At 41.8% G+C, this 16,518-nt stretch overlaps 1 protein-coding gene across 3 annotated transcripts in view; it reads left to right on the forward strand.

Annotated features, from left to right (window-relative positions):
• Positions 1-16,518, forward strand: part of naa25 (N-alpha-acetyltransferase 25, NatB auxiliary subunit) — a 61,197-nt gene that overhangs the window by 34,113 nt on the left and 10,566 nt on the right. For all 3 annotated transcript variants that reach the window (XM_060908693.1, XM_060908692.1, XM_060908694.1), the window contains 8 exons: positions 2,110-2,222; positions 2,452-2,659; positions 2,986-3,075; positions 5,957-6,137; positions 6,232-6,331; positions 6,430-6,581; positions 9,920-10,045; positions 16,128-16,371. In XM_060908693.1, the coding sequence (XP_060764676.1) occupies positions 2,110-2,222; positions 2,452-2,659; positions 2,986-3,075; positions 5,957-6,137; positions 6,232-6,331; positions 6,430-6,581; positions 9,920-10,045; positions 16,128-16,371 (1,214 nt within the window). The remainder of the gene's footprint in view (positions 1-2,109; positions 2,223-2,451; positions 2,660-2,985; positions 3,076-5,956; positions 6,138-6,231; positions 6,332-6,429; positions 6,582-9,919; positions 10,046-16,127; positions 16,372-16,518) is intronic.

The raw sequence follows: 16,518 nt of genomic DNA on the forward strand, positions 1-16,518 counted from the left end.
GAAAGTGTGTTCCGTAGCAGTTGGCAAATAATATATGAGGGGGAAGTTGTTTTTGTGCCAGATATTGGATGGGAAAAGAAAAAATGTTTGTGTGAATTTCCTATTACAGGAATTAATATGTTAATACCAAACATGAAGAAAGATTTTACAAAGAACAATGTCTTTTTGTTTGTTTTCAACCTTTGAGGTGTTGAAAATTTATTACTGAAAATCTGGCAGAATGTTCTATTAAAGAAAAGATAAAAAGAAAATAGTCTTTGTGTGTGCTGTGAAGTGGTTTGAAAAAATGAAATCGGAATCGGCCAAAATCGGTATCGGCAGGTCACACTCCATGGAAAATCGGAAATCGGAATCGGCCCAAAAAATTGCAATCGGTGCATCTCTACTTTACATCATTACTATATAGTTACGATCAAATATCATCAGACATAACGACTAATCGATATCGATCCACGGCAGTTTTAGATTATCTAAAACTAAGAAAAGATGCTCAGAATTGCTATTAAACTATACAATAATTGTTTACATGAGTGTGCAGGGTAAGAAATCGTTTAGATAAAAAAAAGCATACAATGTAAAGATAAAAATACGTTGTCCATTATTGGAAAAAAAAAAACGGTAGGATGAAAAAACCTCCTAGAAAACATCTTCCTCAACCGAACGCAATGTATGAGCTCCGAGGGTTAGAGCTGCAAGCTTGATATGTCAAACACTTGTCTGGTTCCAACTGTCCAAGAAGATAGTGGACTCATAAAACTGTTAAATAGTTTAATATGAAATTATCATGAATTTTTTTTCCACAAAATGTTAGTAAATAATCCCACGTTATTTTTAAAAAGCAAAAGTGCTGGATTTAAAAAAAGCCCATCTTCTCGAAATAAAGATGCAAATTTAATTGTGCGGCGGTCAAGTGTTTGAGATGTTGCTTTGCACTTACAGATTCCTTGTGGTGGTACGTGGACTTTGTACGACAAAAGCCATCAAAAATCAGGTCGATGCATTACCATATTCTCTTAAATATGGAGCTTCGCTCTGTGTGCTTTGCGTGTGGGGAGCTAAACGACCTGAAAATGCATGTGATACTCCGCTCATATTCGCCCAAAATAACAAGCGCTAGAAGAAACCTACTCTTGGACTGCCTTTGAAGTGTGAGGGATTTTAACAGGGGTGCAGACACTCCCAAACTGCTGTCTGATGATGATGTTCTGTACTGTCCATAATGATGATATCCTCTGTACCAAACACTGTCAGATAAACGAACAATTTGACGTGTTCGATTTGACTTGTATAGCTTATGACTTAAAGTGCATATCACGGGTAAATTCAGGAGCAAGATCAATGTAATTCTCCTATTTTATATTAAACTTTGGTCAAATATCTGTCACATTTTGTGCAATTTTTTTTACCTTGCGCAATACCAGAAAAATTCCGTTGAAATCAAGCCATTTGAGGCGAATTGGTCCGCCTCTGAAAAAACTTGGCATTTGGATTTCCCGGTAAACATTGATTTTCGTGACGTCACGTGCGGGACTCCTCCTTCTGAATCCTACATCAGCGCTGGTTTGTTTATGAGAAAACGACCGTGTTATTTACATCCCCGGTGTTGTCTCCGTTGTCTTCGCTGCTTGAGTCATCATCAAATCCAAACAGATGAAGCCCCAATCCTGACATCTCATTATAGTCTTCATCCAAAGGTGAAGTAACATTGCGCTCAGGTGACACTTCCATATTTCAATGCAAAATCGCTAGCTGCTAAACTTGTTCTACACAGGCTGTGCACCGAAACCGTACAAGCTCGCGCAGCCTGCTGGCGCTTCCGCAGGTGACGTCATGAATCTGGCTCCAGACTCCCTTGGGATTTTTCCAGATGCATTTTTTTGTTATTTTTTTCTGCTGTAGACAGATGGCCTTGTGCAAAATTACCCTTCTGGATGAGTGTGTAAAGGGACATACTTTCATATTTAAAAAAAAAAAACGAAATTGGTCCAGGATATGCACTTTAATGTGTAAAGCAGGCAGAGAGGTTTTTGGTGGATATTTGATGTTGCCACGGTAACTAGTAATATTTGTCGAAAAATGTTTCTCATTTAATTCATCTGCTTTTCGCAGGTGAGCCTCTCGAGCTGATGTTTCAGTTCTTTGTTAAGTTTGGGGACAAGCCATGTTGCATCACGGATCTAAAGGTTTTTCTGGACCTTATCGTACGGGACCAACATGTCCAGGTAATCAAAATCTCCCAGGACTGTGTCCTTATACATTGTGTTTGTTTTTTTTCACGCTTCTGAATTGCTTTTGTTTACTATACATTATGTACTTCTGCTTTGCTTTCAGCAATGACAAACAGATGTAAAATACTGTTTGTTTGCAACTATCTCAGGTCTCTTAGAGCTCACTTGGAAGAGTTAACGAGCCCCAGAGGATTGTGTTCTAATTATTCTATGTTTGGCTCAGTTCATTAACAGGCTGACGGAGGCGGTGCCCCTCGGGGCTGCGAATGAGGCTGGCATGGCCCTTCCAGGAGACACGCGCTCACTGCAGAGGCACCTGTGTGTAACACAACTCGGCCGCTGCCTAGGCCTGCAGCACACACTCGGTCCTGATGGCAAATTGGCCCTCATCCAAGAGCTCAAGCATCACTACCGCCATGGCTTACAGTTTGGTAAGCTCCTGCTTAAAAATGGATTGTTCATCCCAAGCATGAATAAGGTTCAGTGTCATGATGAGCCTTTTGAGTTGGGTGTTTTTTTTTTTTTCTCCTCCTTAAAAGCCCCTTAAACTCCCAGGATCCATGATTGTCAGATCTGTATTCCTCACTATTACAACTGTATACCTTTTCAGGACATTCCCCAGAAAAAAAACCCCCCAAAAAACATCAGAACGGTGCTACTGATGCGGAGCCCCAGCTGCATGCAAATTCCATTTAAAGTGAGCATACTTTTCAAATCCCCATGTGTAAGTGGCATGTTTTTCTTTCTTTATTTAAAGGAAAGTCCTGTTTAAAAACGGAGCTGCAGTTTTCAGACATGTACTGCCTCATGGCTGCTCACGTCTACATAGATCTTTGGATAGAGACTGGTAAGCTTTATTCTTTAACTCTCCTGTGACGAGTTTCCCATGAGCCATGTGGAATGGCAGAATGATTCTTTGACTCAACACTCTGTGCGATTTGTCAATCCTAACAATATGATGCATTTCAGAAGTTTAATTTTTGGAGAGATGATGAGAAAGGACGAGACTTTAAAAAGGGAACCGATTCAGGCTCATGAGCAAAACGCTGTCTTGTTTTGCTTCTTTGCTCTGTTTTGTTACTTGCTTATTTTTTGTTAGGGATTGTGTAGTACGGAGAACAGAGGTGTAAAACGCCGGTCCTGCTGGGCCGCAGTACAGTAGGGTTATTGTACCTCGGTTAACACACCTGATGCCTCATCAGCTGATTACCTTTATGGGGCTGAATTTGGTATGTTGGGTCTCCACCACACTAACGTGGGTAACTTTTATAAGTCTTTTCTTCGCCCCCGGGCCTTTCATCCACACTAAAACACATCTTTTTAAATGTGCGTTCCGAAGTGGGTTATGGAAATGAAAACATTTTCATGGTGTAATGTCAATAACATAACAGAGAACGTAGACTTATGAAAACGCTGGTCTGTAATCATCAGTGTGAGCGCCACAATTCCAAGGTGGTGGAAAGCGTGTGCACTGTTTTCATTGTTAACACAGGGCTCGAAATTCATACATTTTTTCGCCAGCCAGCCAGACTAGTTACCTTCCAAGTAACTAGCTAAACAGAAAATCAACTCGCCAAAATTTGTTCATGTATGAATTTTGTGGCCCCATGCATGAACCTGATAACCCACATATTTTTAAAAATGAGAAAATTGAATCTGAATATAATAATCCGTAAATTTGAACCAGACAGATTTGAGGTTTGTAAGGGTTTCATTAACATGTCTCCAGTTAGTCTGAAAATTGCACTGGTGAAAATTTTAAACAGCGAAGAAAAATACAGATAAAAATATGTGGGTTATCAGGTTCATGCATGGGGCCACAGAATTTTACTTCTGTCAAAAATAATACAAAAGAGAGTAGTTACCATTGTTCATGACTAATTTGCATTCATTTCAAGACCCTAGTATTTTGATACTGTTTTTGTTTTTTGTTTTTTTGCACACTTCACAAATTGGCATTTGCTGTTCCATGTCCTCCTCGCGATATCCAAAAAAATGCCGGATGACTGACCCCTTACTAGTTCTTTTAGGAACCGATTTGTCCGCTTCCATTTTTAATTTGTCGCTGAAATTGACAGAGCTTACACGGTAGCCTACGCAACACCAGCAATTGCACGAACTGAGTTAGCGCTGTAAACCGAAACTAGAAAATCTTCCCGCAAGTTCCTTTCAGCACCGAGATGTCGCCCGGGATTGGTTGGCGAGTGTGTGACGTTATTGTTTTTTTTACCCTTAGGCAGCCTCTCGCGTTACTGCCTGAGGGACAGGGAGAAAACCACCGGAAAAGGTTTTAAACAAACGCAAGTCGGCAGATGACTATAAAATACTCGATAGTTACGATATAATAATTATATGTATCTCACACAGAATTTTCGGAGATATATCGAGTATATTCGATATATCGCACAGCCCTTGTCTGAATCTTCACTTCATATATATTTTTTATTTTCAACTAGCCAGCCGGGCTGCCTAGTGACAGGAATTACCCGCCAAATGACAAATTAAGTCACCTCGGGCGACCGGACCACCGCGAATTTCGAGCCCTGTAACAGTTTTATTTGGTCTAAACTAGTGCTGTCAAGCGATTAAAATATTTAATCGCGATTAATGTCGCGACTGTCATAGTTAACTCGTGATTAATCGCAATTTAATCGCACATTTTTGTCACATGAAAAACCATTGTAATTCTCTTATCAGCATAAAAAAGTGAATGGGCTTGCTCACCGTTCGAACTACGGGGGTACTCGGGGGATCTGAGATCCCCTGAAACAGACATGAGATCCCTTGAAAACATGATTTGGGAAATGTTGGGGGGTCTCTAAAATATTGGCAAAATGATGTTTATTGACAGCAATCGTGTGTAACGGGAAGCATTTGCATATCCGAAGTGAGCGCGCGATGGAGAGCCGTGCTCTGAGACAAGCGCAAGCACCCCCCCCCAAGGGAAAAAAAGGGACCCCCCAAAAATATCGGCATAGTTCGAACACTGGTTGTACCAATGTTTTTTTTAAATTGCAGAGCATAACACGTCTTGTCACAGCCACTGCAAAGTCGGGCTGGAGCCGCCGATGGGAAAACGAAACCTAAGCCGAGCACCGTGGCTCTTCGTCCCGAGGCGCGGGGCTAGCGTGCCCTGCCCGCGCTGGTTCTTTGGGGGGAGGGCAGAGGACTCTGGCTGTGCAGGGCGTGGCATTACAATCTAGCTGCTATCGTTTTTCTAAGCAAAGTCTCTGTTCCAAGTTCCTGGCAGTTTCAAAAGCTTATGAAAAACCTACATCATGTCACAGAGCGTTAATCTCACGATAAAAAAATTATCGCCGTTAAAATTGAGTCAAGTTAACGCGTTAATAACGCGACATTTTTGACAGCACTAGTCTAAACAAATGGAAATATTCTCAAGGTCATGGGTCAGACACGTTGTACCATTTTCAAGTTTCGGTGTGGCCGGAAAACCTTTAGGAAGTGGAAAAAAAAACCCAGAAAATGGTGTTTTCAGTTTTAACTGGGTTCGTGTGGACGAGGCATTAGAAAAGGGAAAACCCAAATCTGTATAGGTGCATCTCGACGAGACCTCTGGAGTTTGGTACTTCTGACCATAAGTGTTGTATTTGCTGTAGTTCTTGTTAAGTGGATTGTGAAATTGATTAAAATGTAATATTTATCAAAAAGTCGTGGTTTTGTGTTTGTTTGTCTTATGCAATTCCCTGTCTCGTGGATTGTGTTCTCAGGTGATGAGCAAATGTTGTGGCAGTGTCTAGGGCTGCTGGAGGAAGGTCTGTCACGCAGCCCCTCTAATGCGCAGTTCAAGCTGCTGCTGCTGCTCCTCTACTGCCGTCTGGGAGCCTTTGAGCCCGTAGTGGACCTTTACTCCAGCCTGGATGCCAAACACATTCAGCATGACACCATAGGGTGAGATACTACTACTTGTACATGGTGCGAAACGCCTAGTAAAATCATTTCTCTATTTATTTACTTATTTATTTTTTACTCTTTCCATTCACAGGTACTTATTGACTCGCTATGCAGAGTCCTTGGGCCAATTTGCTGCTGCTTCTCAGTCCTGTAACTTCTCCCTCAGGTTTTTCCATTCAAACCAGAAAGATGTAAGTTGTGTTTTGTGAAGCAAAGTATCCATACCTTCATCCTATGCTGCTGTCATTTTTCTGGTTTCTAACTAACTTTTCTCTCTGTCCTGTTGCAGACCTCAGAATATATTATTCAGGCATATAAGTATGGTGCATTTGAGAAGATCCCAGAGTTCATTGCGTTTAGGAATCGACTGAATAACTCGTTGCACTTTGCCCAGGTGCGGACAGAGAGGATGCTGCTGGATCTCTTCTTGGAAGCAGACATGTGAGTCTAATTTGTCAGTATAAACAGACCAGCTGGTGTTCCAGCTCCAGTTTTTAGCAAAATCAGGCAAACAAATGGTCAGTATTTTACTTTTGATATGGTTCAGAGGACATGTGAAGTCTAATTATTCTTGTCAAAGACTCCGTAACCTCAAATCCGCTCCACCAGACACAATGTCCCGGTTTGCCTTCTGATACATAAGGAGTGAGATGCAAGTATGATTTTACTGTTGCCTCGTATTGTTAAAAAACCACAGCAGAACCTTTTTCACCAAACTTGCATAGTTGATCATGTGTCTTAAAGACATTGACTCATTCCTTATGTAGGATAATTAAGAGAGCATTAATGCTGCAAGAAATGTCTCCTTTTTCTATTTGTGTGCATACATGTGGGTATTTGTGTATATGGGTCTGTCTCAGAAACTGGGTACTGTGGGGGTCCCCCACTAAATATACTGAGTCAATAAACTATACGGTTTTGAATGGTGATGTTGGTTTTAATTTGAAATAAAATGATGAAAGAAATAATACAGATAAAACTAAATCTTTGACGTGAATATTCAGAATTTGGCAGAAATTCTGCAAATTTGTGGAAAAATGGCGGCTTGAACTGGGACATGATAAATGGTTGACTACATCGCATTCCCTTAAAAAGGTTGTAGTCCACTGAAAAGTCTACAGTTATCACTAATTGTAGTTTAAATTGTAACTTTATACACCTAAGGATTGGTGCGCTCACAGAATAATCATAACCGTCATAAAACATCATGCAAAATACTTGATCACCGTTGTAACTGCATTTTCCGCAGACCCAAAACCAATACGATCGTGTGTTTCGATCTAAACGGAAAGCCTCAGGGTCAAGGTCACGACCTCACCAAAAGTAGTAACTTAAAATCACTATGCCATATAAAAATTTAGTTATAAACCTGCAATTTTGTTTTTTAAAACGAAAACTGAAAGTTAGGGATAGAATATGTTTCTTCCAGAATATGTTACGATGGTAGCTGGTCTTGTATGAATTTCTGAGCTATAAAATGAGTCGTGGTCTATTTTTTACCGTAGCGTGTTTTGTGTGCGGAGAAGGACACACATTAACAATCTGCATGTGTAGAATGGAATTTTCCACTCCAACAGTTAGAAGTTGATCGTGCTTCCATTTGCGGTCTTTCTGTTACGCGAGTGATCTGTTCGGACGTTATCACTGAAAAGGTGAGTTTTGACAGTTTTATTTTGTTTTAGTCTTGCAGTATAAGGCAACAGTGTTTCTTTTTCATCTTACTTTCATATTTCGTAGTGTTTGCGTATTTTTGGGCAATATTTTGCAACCATGGTCAATTTAGATCGAACTTTTGATAGAATCTACGGCCAGTCATTTTGCCCCACCTCACGCTCCGTCCGGTGCGGTAGTGATGTCCCGTTGCTCGCGCACCGCAGCAGAGACCCGCGTGACCTTCAGCCGGTACAGTCGCTGTTCTTTTACCACTGCCGTTATTCTCATCTTTCCGGTGTGTTCTTGATTTTTCCATTGTGTCCTATTTCGCCATATCAAATACCCACAATGCATCATATTATTCATATTTAAGTGAATAATCAATTCAGTCATCATAACTTGGCATTTTTAACCCAAGCAATCAAAAAGAGGAAATTTATTCAATATTTTCACTCATCTGTGAAGGACGGGCTTTAATTCTTCATGATGATGTTATTTTATATGTAAATCAATTTTACAAAAGCATTTGAATTGTAATCAAAAAAAATTTTCCACAGTGGAGGCCAGATAAAGCAAGATACTATATTCTTATTAAATATGACAAAAGAAACATTGAGTGTTAGGTAAATGCAAAAAAAAAAAAAGAGAAATTAGAACATTTATTTTTTGACCATAATGTCCCAAATGAGAGACCAGTTTCTGAGACAGACCCATATTCTATATTCATTACATGTGAAGTGAAATATTTTAAGCCTTTAATTTTTTTATTTTGATGATTATGGCTGATGGCTCATGAAAATCAGAAATCCAGTATCTCAGAATATTAGAATATTTCATTTCGAGTTTGAGTAATACTGTATAAATACCGTGTATCTCTCAGTCTAGTTCAGTACATGTAGCCAAAATCATGGGGAAGACTGCTGACTTGGTGGTTTCCAGAAGATGGTCATCGACACCCTCCACAGGGAGGGTAAGCCACAGAAGGTCATTGCTGAAAAGGGTGGCTGGAAAAGGTGCACAAGCAACAGGGATGACCGCAGCCTTGAGAGGATTGTCAAGAACCTGGGAGAGCTTCACAAGGAGTGGTTTGAGGCTGGTGTCGGAGCATCAAGCGCCACCATGCACAGATGCCTTCAGGAAAGGGGCTACAACTGTAGCATTCCTAATATCAAGCCACTCCTGAAACAGAGACAATGTCAGAAACGTCCTACCTGGGCTAAGGAGAGAAAGAAATGGACTGTTGGGCAGTGGTCCAAAGTCCTCTTTTCAGATGAAAGTAAATTTTACATTTCATTTGGAAATCAAGGTCCTACAGTCTGGAGGAAGATTGGAGAGAGACCGAATCCAAGGTGTTTGAGGTCCGAGTGAAGTGTGCGGTCCGTGATGATTTGGGGTGCCGTGTTATCTGCTGGTGTTGGTCGGCTGTGTTTCATCAAGTCCAAAGTCGACACAGCCGTCTACCAGGAGATTTTAGAGTCCTTCATGCTTCCATCTGCTGATGAGCTTTATGGAGATGCTAATTTCCTTTTCCAGCAGGACTTAGTACCTGCCCACAGTGCCAAAACTACTACCAAGTGGTTTGCTGACCATGATATTACTGTGTTTGATTGGCCAGCCAACTTGCCTGACCTGAACCCCATAGAGAATCTATGGGGTATTGTCAAGAGGAAGATGAGAAACACCCGACCCAAAAATACAGACATGCTGAAGGCCACTATCAAAGCAAACTGAACTTTAATGACCCCTCAGTCATGCCACAGGCTGATCACCTCCATGCCACACTGCATCGATGCAGTAATTTGTGGTCAAGGAAGCCCCAACAAAGTACTGAGTGTATAAATGAACATACTTTTCAGAAGTTGAACATTTTCTGTATTGTAAATCCTTTTTTGGTTGATCTTAGGAAATATTCTAATCTGAGATGCTGCATTTCTGATTTTCATGAGCTTTAAGCCATAATCATCAAAATGTAAAACAATTTGAAATTTCACTTTACATGTCATGAATATATGAAAGTTTAACATTTTGAATTAAATTACAAAAAAAAACCTTTTCACAATATTGTAATTTTTTGAGACACTACTATGTTGAGCTGAGCTTTTTCCTTTTTTTAATTTTTTATTCAGATCATCCACTTTAGAGGAAATCTTGAAGTCCATGTCTCTGTGTCCTGAAGAAGACGACATTCCATGGGACAACATAAGGGACAACCGGGATCTCACTGTCTTTGTCAGCTGGAATCCAAAAGACCGGTACAGTACAGTGAGCTGTTGATACTCACACACGCTGATTACCTTTTTGTGATGCGTCTTTTGTGATTTTGTTCCTCGTCCCACATATTATGATTGCGTTGGTGACAAATGATTTAATATAATATACTCGTGAGTTTGTTAAACACAAAATTACATGGTTTATCTGACTTGGTCAGGATGCTTATAACAGATGCTAACGTGCATGATTTGGGCGTCGCAGCTACAGATTTGAAGCATAATTACGGTGCTGTGCGTAGACCTGAAAATAATACGTTTTTCAATCGGTTTTGCCTGTGTATCGATCGAATCAACATTTTTTTCGGCATTCGGACTGTTCCACGTGTCATTGTTTACGCTGGTTCGGATAATTTCGGGAATGTCCGTATCCTGATGTTAGCTGTGCTGTGATTGACTGACTGAGACGTGACCCGATTCATACGCTCAGCCAATCGCAGTGCGTGTTAAATGCAGTGCTCATAAATGTGCACTAGTGATGCGTAGTCATCTTCCTGGAAGCAAACTGTCTTCATCGGTCGTGTTCCAGAACTGAAACTTGCGATTTCTCTCACAAAACTAGTGTCCGGTGTAATTAATTAAATGTTGTCTGGATGGCCAGCTTTCATTATTGACGGTGCGGTGGTGACATACGTGATGTCAGGTTGTGGTCACTTAGAACAGCTCAGCTGTTTATATTCTGTTTACATCGTAGTTTTGCTAGTTTTACAAGCATTTTTACAAAATTTATCAGGGTTTTTTAAATACGTATACCTCTTTGTGTAGTGTATAAATGCCACAATGATGCTAAAAAGAAAGCACAAGCTGGAACTCGACTGCATTTCTGCAGAGAAAATGCAAAGTCTGCTTGCTCAACTGTGGCAGAGGGTTACCGACAGAGACTGGATCAGACATGAGACTTCGCGCTGCAAAATCTTTTTTTTTTTTTTCGCATGATCTACACATAGTATGTGTGGCAAAGCGTGTGTAGTATTTAAAGGATATACGCGGAACCTTTATTTTTAAATACATTTCTGATTGGATAGTATCTCCATCCTTGACTCTTGTATGCTGCCTAAATGGGAATTATATATATTTTTGAGAGTTAAAATTGACCGCAACGTTGGCATTCGAGCTGTCCCACTGAGCCAGCCAGCCCTGAGTGCGTGACGTCACAGCGGTAACCGGTTTTAAGGCCGAGGCCTTTGACAGATATGGACCAAAGCCAGACTCGGCAGGCGAGAGTGGTTGCAATGGCCTCTTTGTTTGGATTCCTCAGATAGCAATATATCTGACTGTGAGAGTCCTGAAATTGGAGTGTGTACACATGCTACTGCTATACACACAGAACCGTATCAGTTCGGACCATCGGAAAGTGAATCCGATGAGAACACGGAGGCCCCCACCTTCCGAAATAAAGCCAGAGAACAAAGCCATCTAGAGAATTGGATGGAATTGAACTGACAGTCTCATGTGACTCTCATTTAAAACAGGATAGGTGCTATAACTTATGCAACATACTTGTACATGCATGCATTTTCACTGATCAAACGTAAAAGGCTAATTAAATAATCGGATGAATTGAGACAATCACATTCTGAAGCAAATTAAATAATCTAAAGGCCAATTTATGCTGACAACCCAGTCCTCGCAGATAGCGTCTGCGTAGCCCCCCCACCTTCGCAGACGCTTTGCGCGCACCTCCCAAAAATTGTGAGCACTGCAGAAGCCTCGCAGACAGCGTCGCAGACAAGAGGGCTCTGATTGGTCCACTCTACATCCGCTGTGCACGCACTTCCGCTTCCCTACTTTCCCGGTTTGGTTTGTTTTCACGACCGCCATTTTTAAAAACACGAGCGAAGATGGAGCAGCACAAAGAGCGGTTGATCGAGGAAGTGAGGAAGTATGTACATCTATACGACTCCAGTTCTAGTCATTATAAGTAACCGGAGGATAAACACTCCACTAACCACACCCACCAACTACTCCTAGCGATTTTGCGACTTCGCGCCCCCTTGCGTTGTGGCGGTGAATAACATCGCGCACGCCTATTACTCCCCGCTCAACGATAAATTACAACTGTCTGCGAAAGCCTTGTCGCAAGAGCATGCAGAGGCCCTTATACCGCAAACTTCAACACACAATACAAGTTACATGTATTAATCTAAATGCAGGTAAATAACGAGTGGTGGTTTTTTTTTTTTTGGGGGGGGGGTTATGTAATCAAATGAGAGTCGCGTCTTACCTAGGGGTGGGTATTGGCAAAGAAGTCACGATTCAATTCGAATCACGATTCACATGCTACAATGCGATACTATCACGATGCATCACGATTCTTGAATTATTGCGATGCATTGCGATATATTCAACATACTTCAGTGAAAATGTAAAAAAAAAAAAAAAATGGAGCATAATTACCAGTGGCTGTGTACGATCTGGATAGTGTCACCAATTGATGCATAACTCAGAGCAACTCAGTTCATAACTGAATTTATTGAAACGACTTTGGAGGTAGTTGCCATTAAAACAAATATTACTGTTTCCATACTTAACAAGTGGACACTCTAATGACAAAGTGCATAGGATTTATAAAACTAAAAATAATAAAAGAAAACTAATAGCAGCAGTTTTCAATTTCTTTGCAGCACCTGCAGTATGGGAGGACAAGGCAATAATAAATATCAAAATATATATACTATATTACTCAGTACATTAAATTATCATCATTATATTATGTGTTACATTACTTTACATTATATTTAAATGCCTTATGCATTTATAGTTTGTGGAGCATCCTCAAATTAGGAAACAATACACTCACTTAGCATATTTCTTTTAGCATGTTGTAGTACTGCAGCAGTTATGTCAGACTCGGTGAGTGTGCAAATGTCCTTCTCAGATTTACGTATTTCAGCAGACAGGAGTGCAGCGTGGATGGTAGGCTGTTGCTCTAAAAAGCGCTCAAGCATGTCGTACGCGCTGTTCCAGCGAGATTTGTAAACAGAGTCGCAGTCGCATATGATGTCTCTGCCAGGGTGGTCCTGGGGGCCGTCCGACCGGGGGGGGCGGCACAAGCGCGGGCGCGGAAAAAAAAAAACGGTCCCAAAAAAAAAAGGTCCCCCCAAAAAAACCCCCGAAAAAAAAAACAAGACGGGGGGTGTGTGAACATTTTGGATGGGGAAGCCCAATACCAGAGTTGCGCAGGTGACGTCATCAGTGTGTGTGTGTGTGTGTGTGTGTGTGTGTGTGTGTGCCTAACTTGTCGTAGCCCCATAATATGCACAATCCCGCCAGCGGAACGTTGTACTAGTCATCAAAAAGACTTTACTACCATAGTACTACACTACTATGACATTACACAGAGTCTTAAGTAATACATTACGACTTGATCATTGCCATTCTGGTAACAGCAAATTTATAACGGGCCGTGTCCGGGACGTACAACACACGACGAGAAATGTTTAAATGACCATGTAAAGCTGTTAACATTCTCTTGGCTAATACAGAGCCCAACGCGGGGGGCGGCACGAGCGTGAAAAAAAAAAAACGGTCCCCAAAAAAAAAAGTGGTCCCCAATAAAAAAAAAAAACCCGAAAAAAAACAAGACGGGGGGGCGCCAGCAGGGGGTTTCACCCGGGGAGTAAATCACTCTAGGATCGCACTTGGTCTCTGCAGCATGTCTAGGTCGCGGTAGCCCGCCGCCGGAAATGCCACTGGCATGAAGGCAGCAGGCATCAAAAACTCCACGGCGACATCTACAGGACTGGAAGTTGTATTCTACTTGTTTTTGGCTGATGTTCGCCAACCATTCATACAATTTTATTTATTCATTTTTTTAAATTAATAATCGATATTTGGCGTCAAGAATCGATGCAGTATATCGTGAAAGTTAGTATCGCGATGCATTGTCATGACGATTATTTTGCACACCCCTAGTCTTACCTGTCTGTTCTCGCTTCTTGAAGGCTGAGCTTGTGGCCGATTTTGTTTTGAAACAATCTGACTTTTAGTAGTTCTTTCATTCGCGTGTTCCACGTAAGGGTGAGATATTGCTGCTGAGGCAAGCATGTCCAGCGGAGAAACCTGACGACTGGTCCACTCATTCTCCGTTTTCTCCATACTGAGTACTCCGCCATTACTGCTCGGCTCACACTCCGGGAGAACTGGTGCAACTGAGCTTACTTTCCTTTTCTTGTAGTTTTCTTTTCCTTTAATTGTCGATACTGCACCCTCTTTCAGTACAGGCTTATAGCCAACGCTCCTCAACAGATCAGAGGTTTCATACGAGTCCGCAGTAAAATGTGCAGAGGAGAGACCACTTCGTAGGCGCTCAATGTGCCCGTGGACTTCTCACAAAACGCGTCCGAATCTTTGCAGTTTGAGCATTCTTGGGCCATGAACGCAAAATAAATCCACCTTCTGTCATGTCACTGCACCGGCCAGCAACACATCTACGTGGCATGGCGATAAATTGGCTCCAAATGGAGGATCAGCGTTGCAGTCAGCTCTGTGTTTTAGTTTAGTGGAAATGGCAGTGAGACTGATAGCCTTCCTGCTGTGATGTCACAGATGTCAAGGTCATTCACTCAGACCGCTGCCTATATGAATCACTTGAATCGTAAAAATTACCATATTAGAATTGATAGCACTTAAAACTATTCCTGTGCCATTCTTGAGGCAAGCTAGCAAAACCCCAGTGTAAACAGAGAAAATAAACAGCTGAGTTGCTCCAAGCGACCACTATATGACATCATCACATGCATCGCCACTGCAGGAAGCCCATCTGGTATTTTAAAGAGAATTCATTTTCTTGAATGCTATTTGGTCTCCGAAAATCAAAGTTAGATTTTTTTTTTTTTAAATCTGTGACTACTTAAAATAAGTTTGAGGCCCACTTTACACGGGGACGGTCTGAAACAAAAACACAAAAGTCCGTTTTCGTTCTCACTTTTTTCCCCGTGTCTACACGACCGTTTTCAAGGAGGAAATCTGCGTCTATACGGTGACTCATAAATGTGTGGAATTCAATTGGATGTGCATGCCAGGCGGCTAGGTGGTGCTGTGAAAGACCTCCGCTATGTCTGCACGCATGCGCGACGTCTTCCGTCTTGTCTGATCTGCACATCTGCGCCGTGAAAACTTTGACTACTCTGGCTATGGTAAGTAAGAAAGTCAGTAAAAAGTAAGAGCATACTATACCCGCCTCTGTTCATTAACGGTATATGTGCAGATTCGGTAGAGATGTTCGAAGGACCCCTGGACATTTATTAAAGCTGCCAGAGCAGCTTGAAGGTCCGTTGGATCGATGTAATCAGACATGCTCTTACTTTTTTACTTACTTTCTTACTTCCCGGGCTGGCATGTACAGTATATGACATATGTATGACGTAAACGCGTACCCGACGTGAGCAGATCCGAGCAGAGTTTCGCGTATTGGGTAGTTTAGACGGATATGCAACGGGGGCTGTTTTTAACTTATCAACTCTGGAAGGCGTTTTCAATTTTTTCCGTTTTTCAGCCTCGGAAACGCCGTCCCCGTGTAGACGAAAGGCACTTCCGATAAAACATTTAGTCGTTTTTACCCAACAGTGTCCTCGTGTAAACGGGCCCTGAGAGTAAATCCGCTGGAGGATCCCTTGAAAGACCTCTCCAGAAATCTTTTGTCTTTTATTCTGGCTTTTGTTGATGATCATGGTGAAACTACTGAAAGACTATTACGGTTCAAGCTCCGTTATCTGAACCCCTTATTTTTCTGAACGTCCTCTTAGTTAGCCAAACTTTTTTCCCTAGAGAGTTTGGATAATTGAGCTTATACTGTACCATAGACCCTACATTTATTTCCCTCAAAATGTAGCTCAAAATGGCCTAGATTGCATCTCTGAGCTTCCCTGAAATTTGGTCTCTGGGGGCCTCATTGGCCCCCGCACCCCCGGCCTAATAGGAACCTCGCTGCATTTGGAGATGCTCTTCTTTTTCATTTGCCAATATTGGCCTCTGTTATAACATACCATTTTTGTTAACTTAAACTCTCTCAACAGTGATGTTAATCTTGGATTAATAAAGAACAGAAATTGTGTGTGACCTGCAGACAGCTGAATGAGGAGGACAGGCAGCGCTCTCTGGAAGAGGAGCTGCTGTGGCTTAAGATTCGCTCTCTGACTCTGAGGCTTGTATGCTGCCTCTCCTCACTGTGCCACCCTCCGTCACTGCACAACTCGGAGAAAACGGCCGAGAATGGCGTGTGTGCCAAACCCTCAACCCTGCAGCCATTGCTTTCACTGCTGGAGAACACGCTCAGCCAGGCAGCTCAGTTCACCGAAAAGCACTCGCAGGTGAGCCGCCTCGGATAAACACCCCTATAGTCTGAGTTTTTATGAAGACATGGTTATGTAACCAGCAAAAATGTCTCAAAGTTGTTCGAGTTCCCTAACTTGGGGGGGGGGGACCTGTTTCCTGTGTAAAAATGAAGTGTTGCTTTT

Source organism: Neoarius graeffei, chromosome 25, assembly GCF_027579695.1.
Source record: "Neoarius graeffei isolate fNeoGra1 chromosome 25, fNeoGra1.pri, whole genome shotgun sequence".
Lineage (NCBI taxonomy): Eukaryota > Metazoa > Chordata > Actinopteri > Siluriformes > Ariidae > Neoarius > Neoarius graeffei.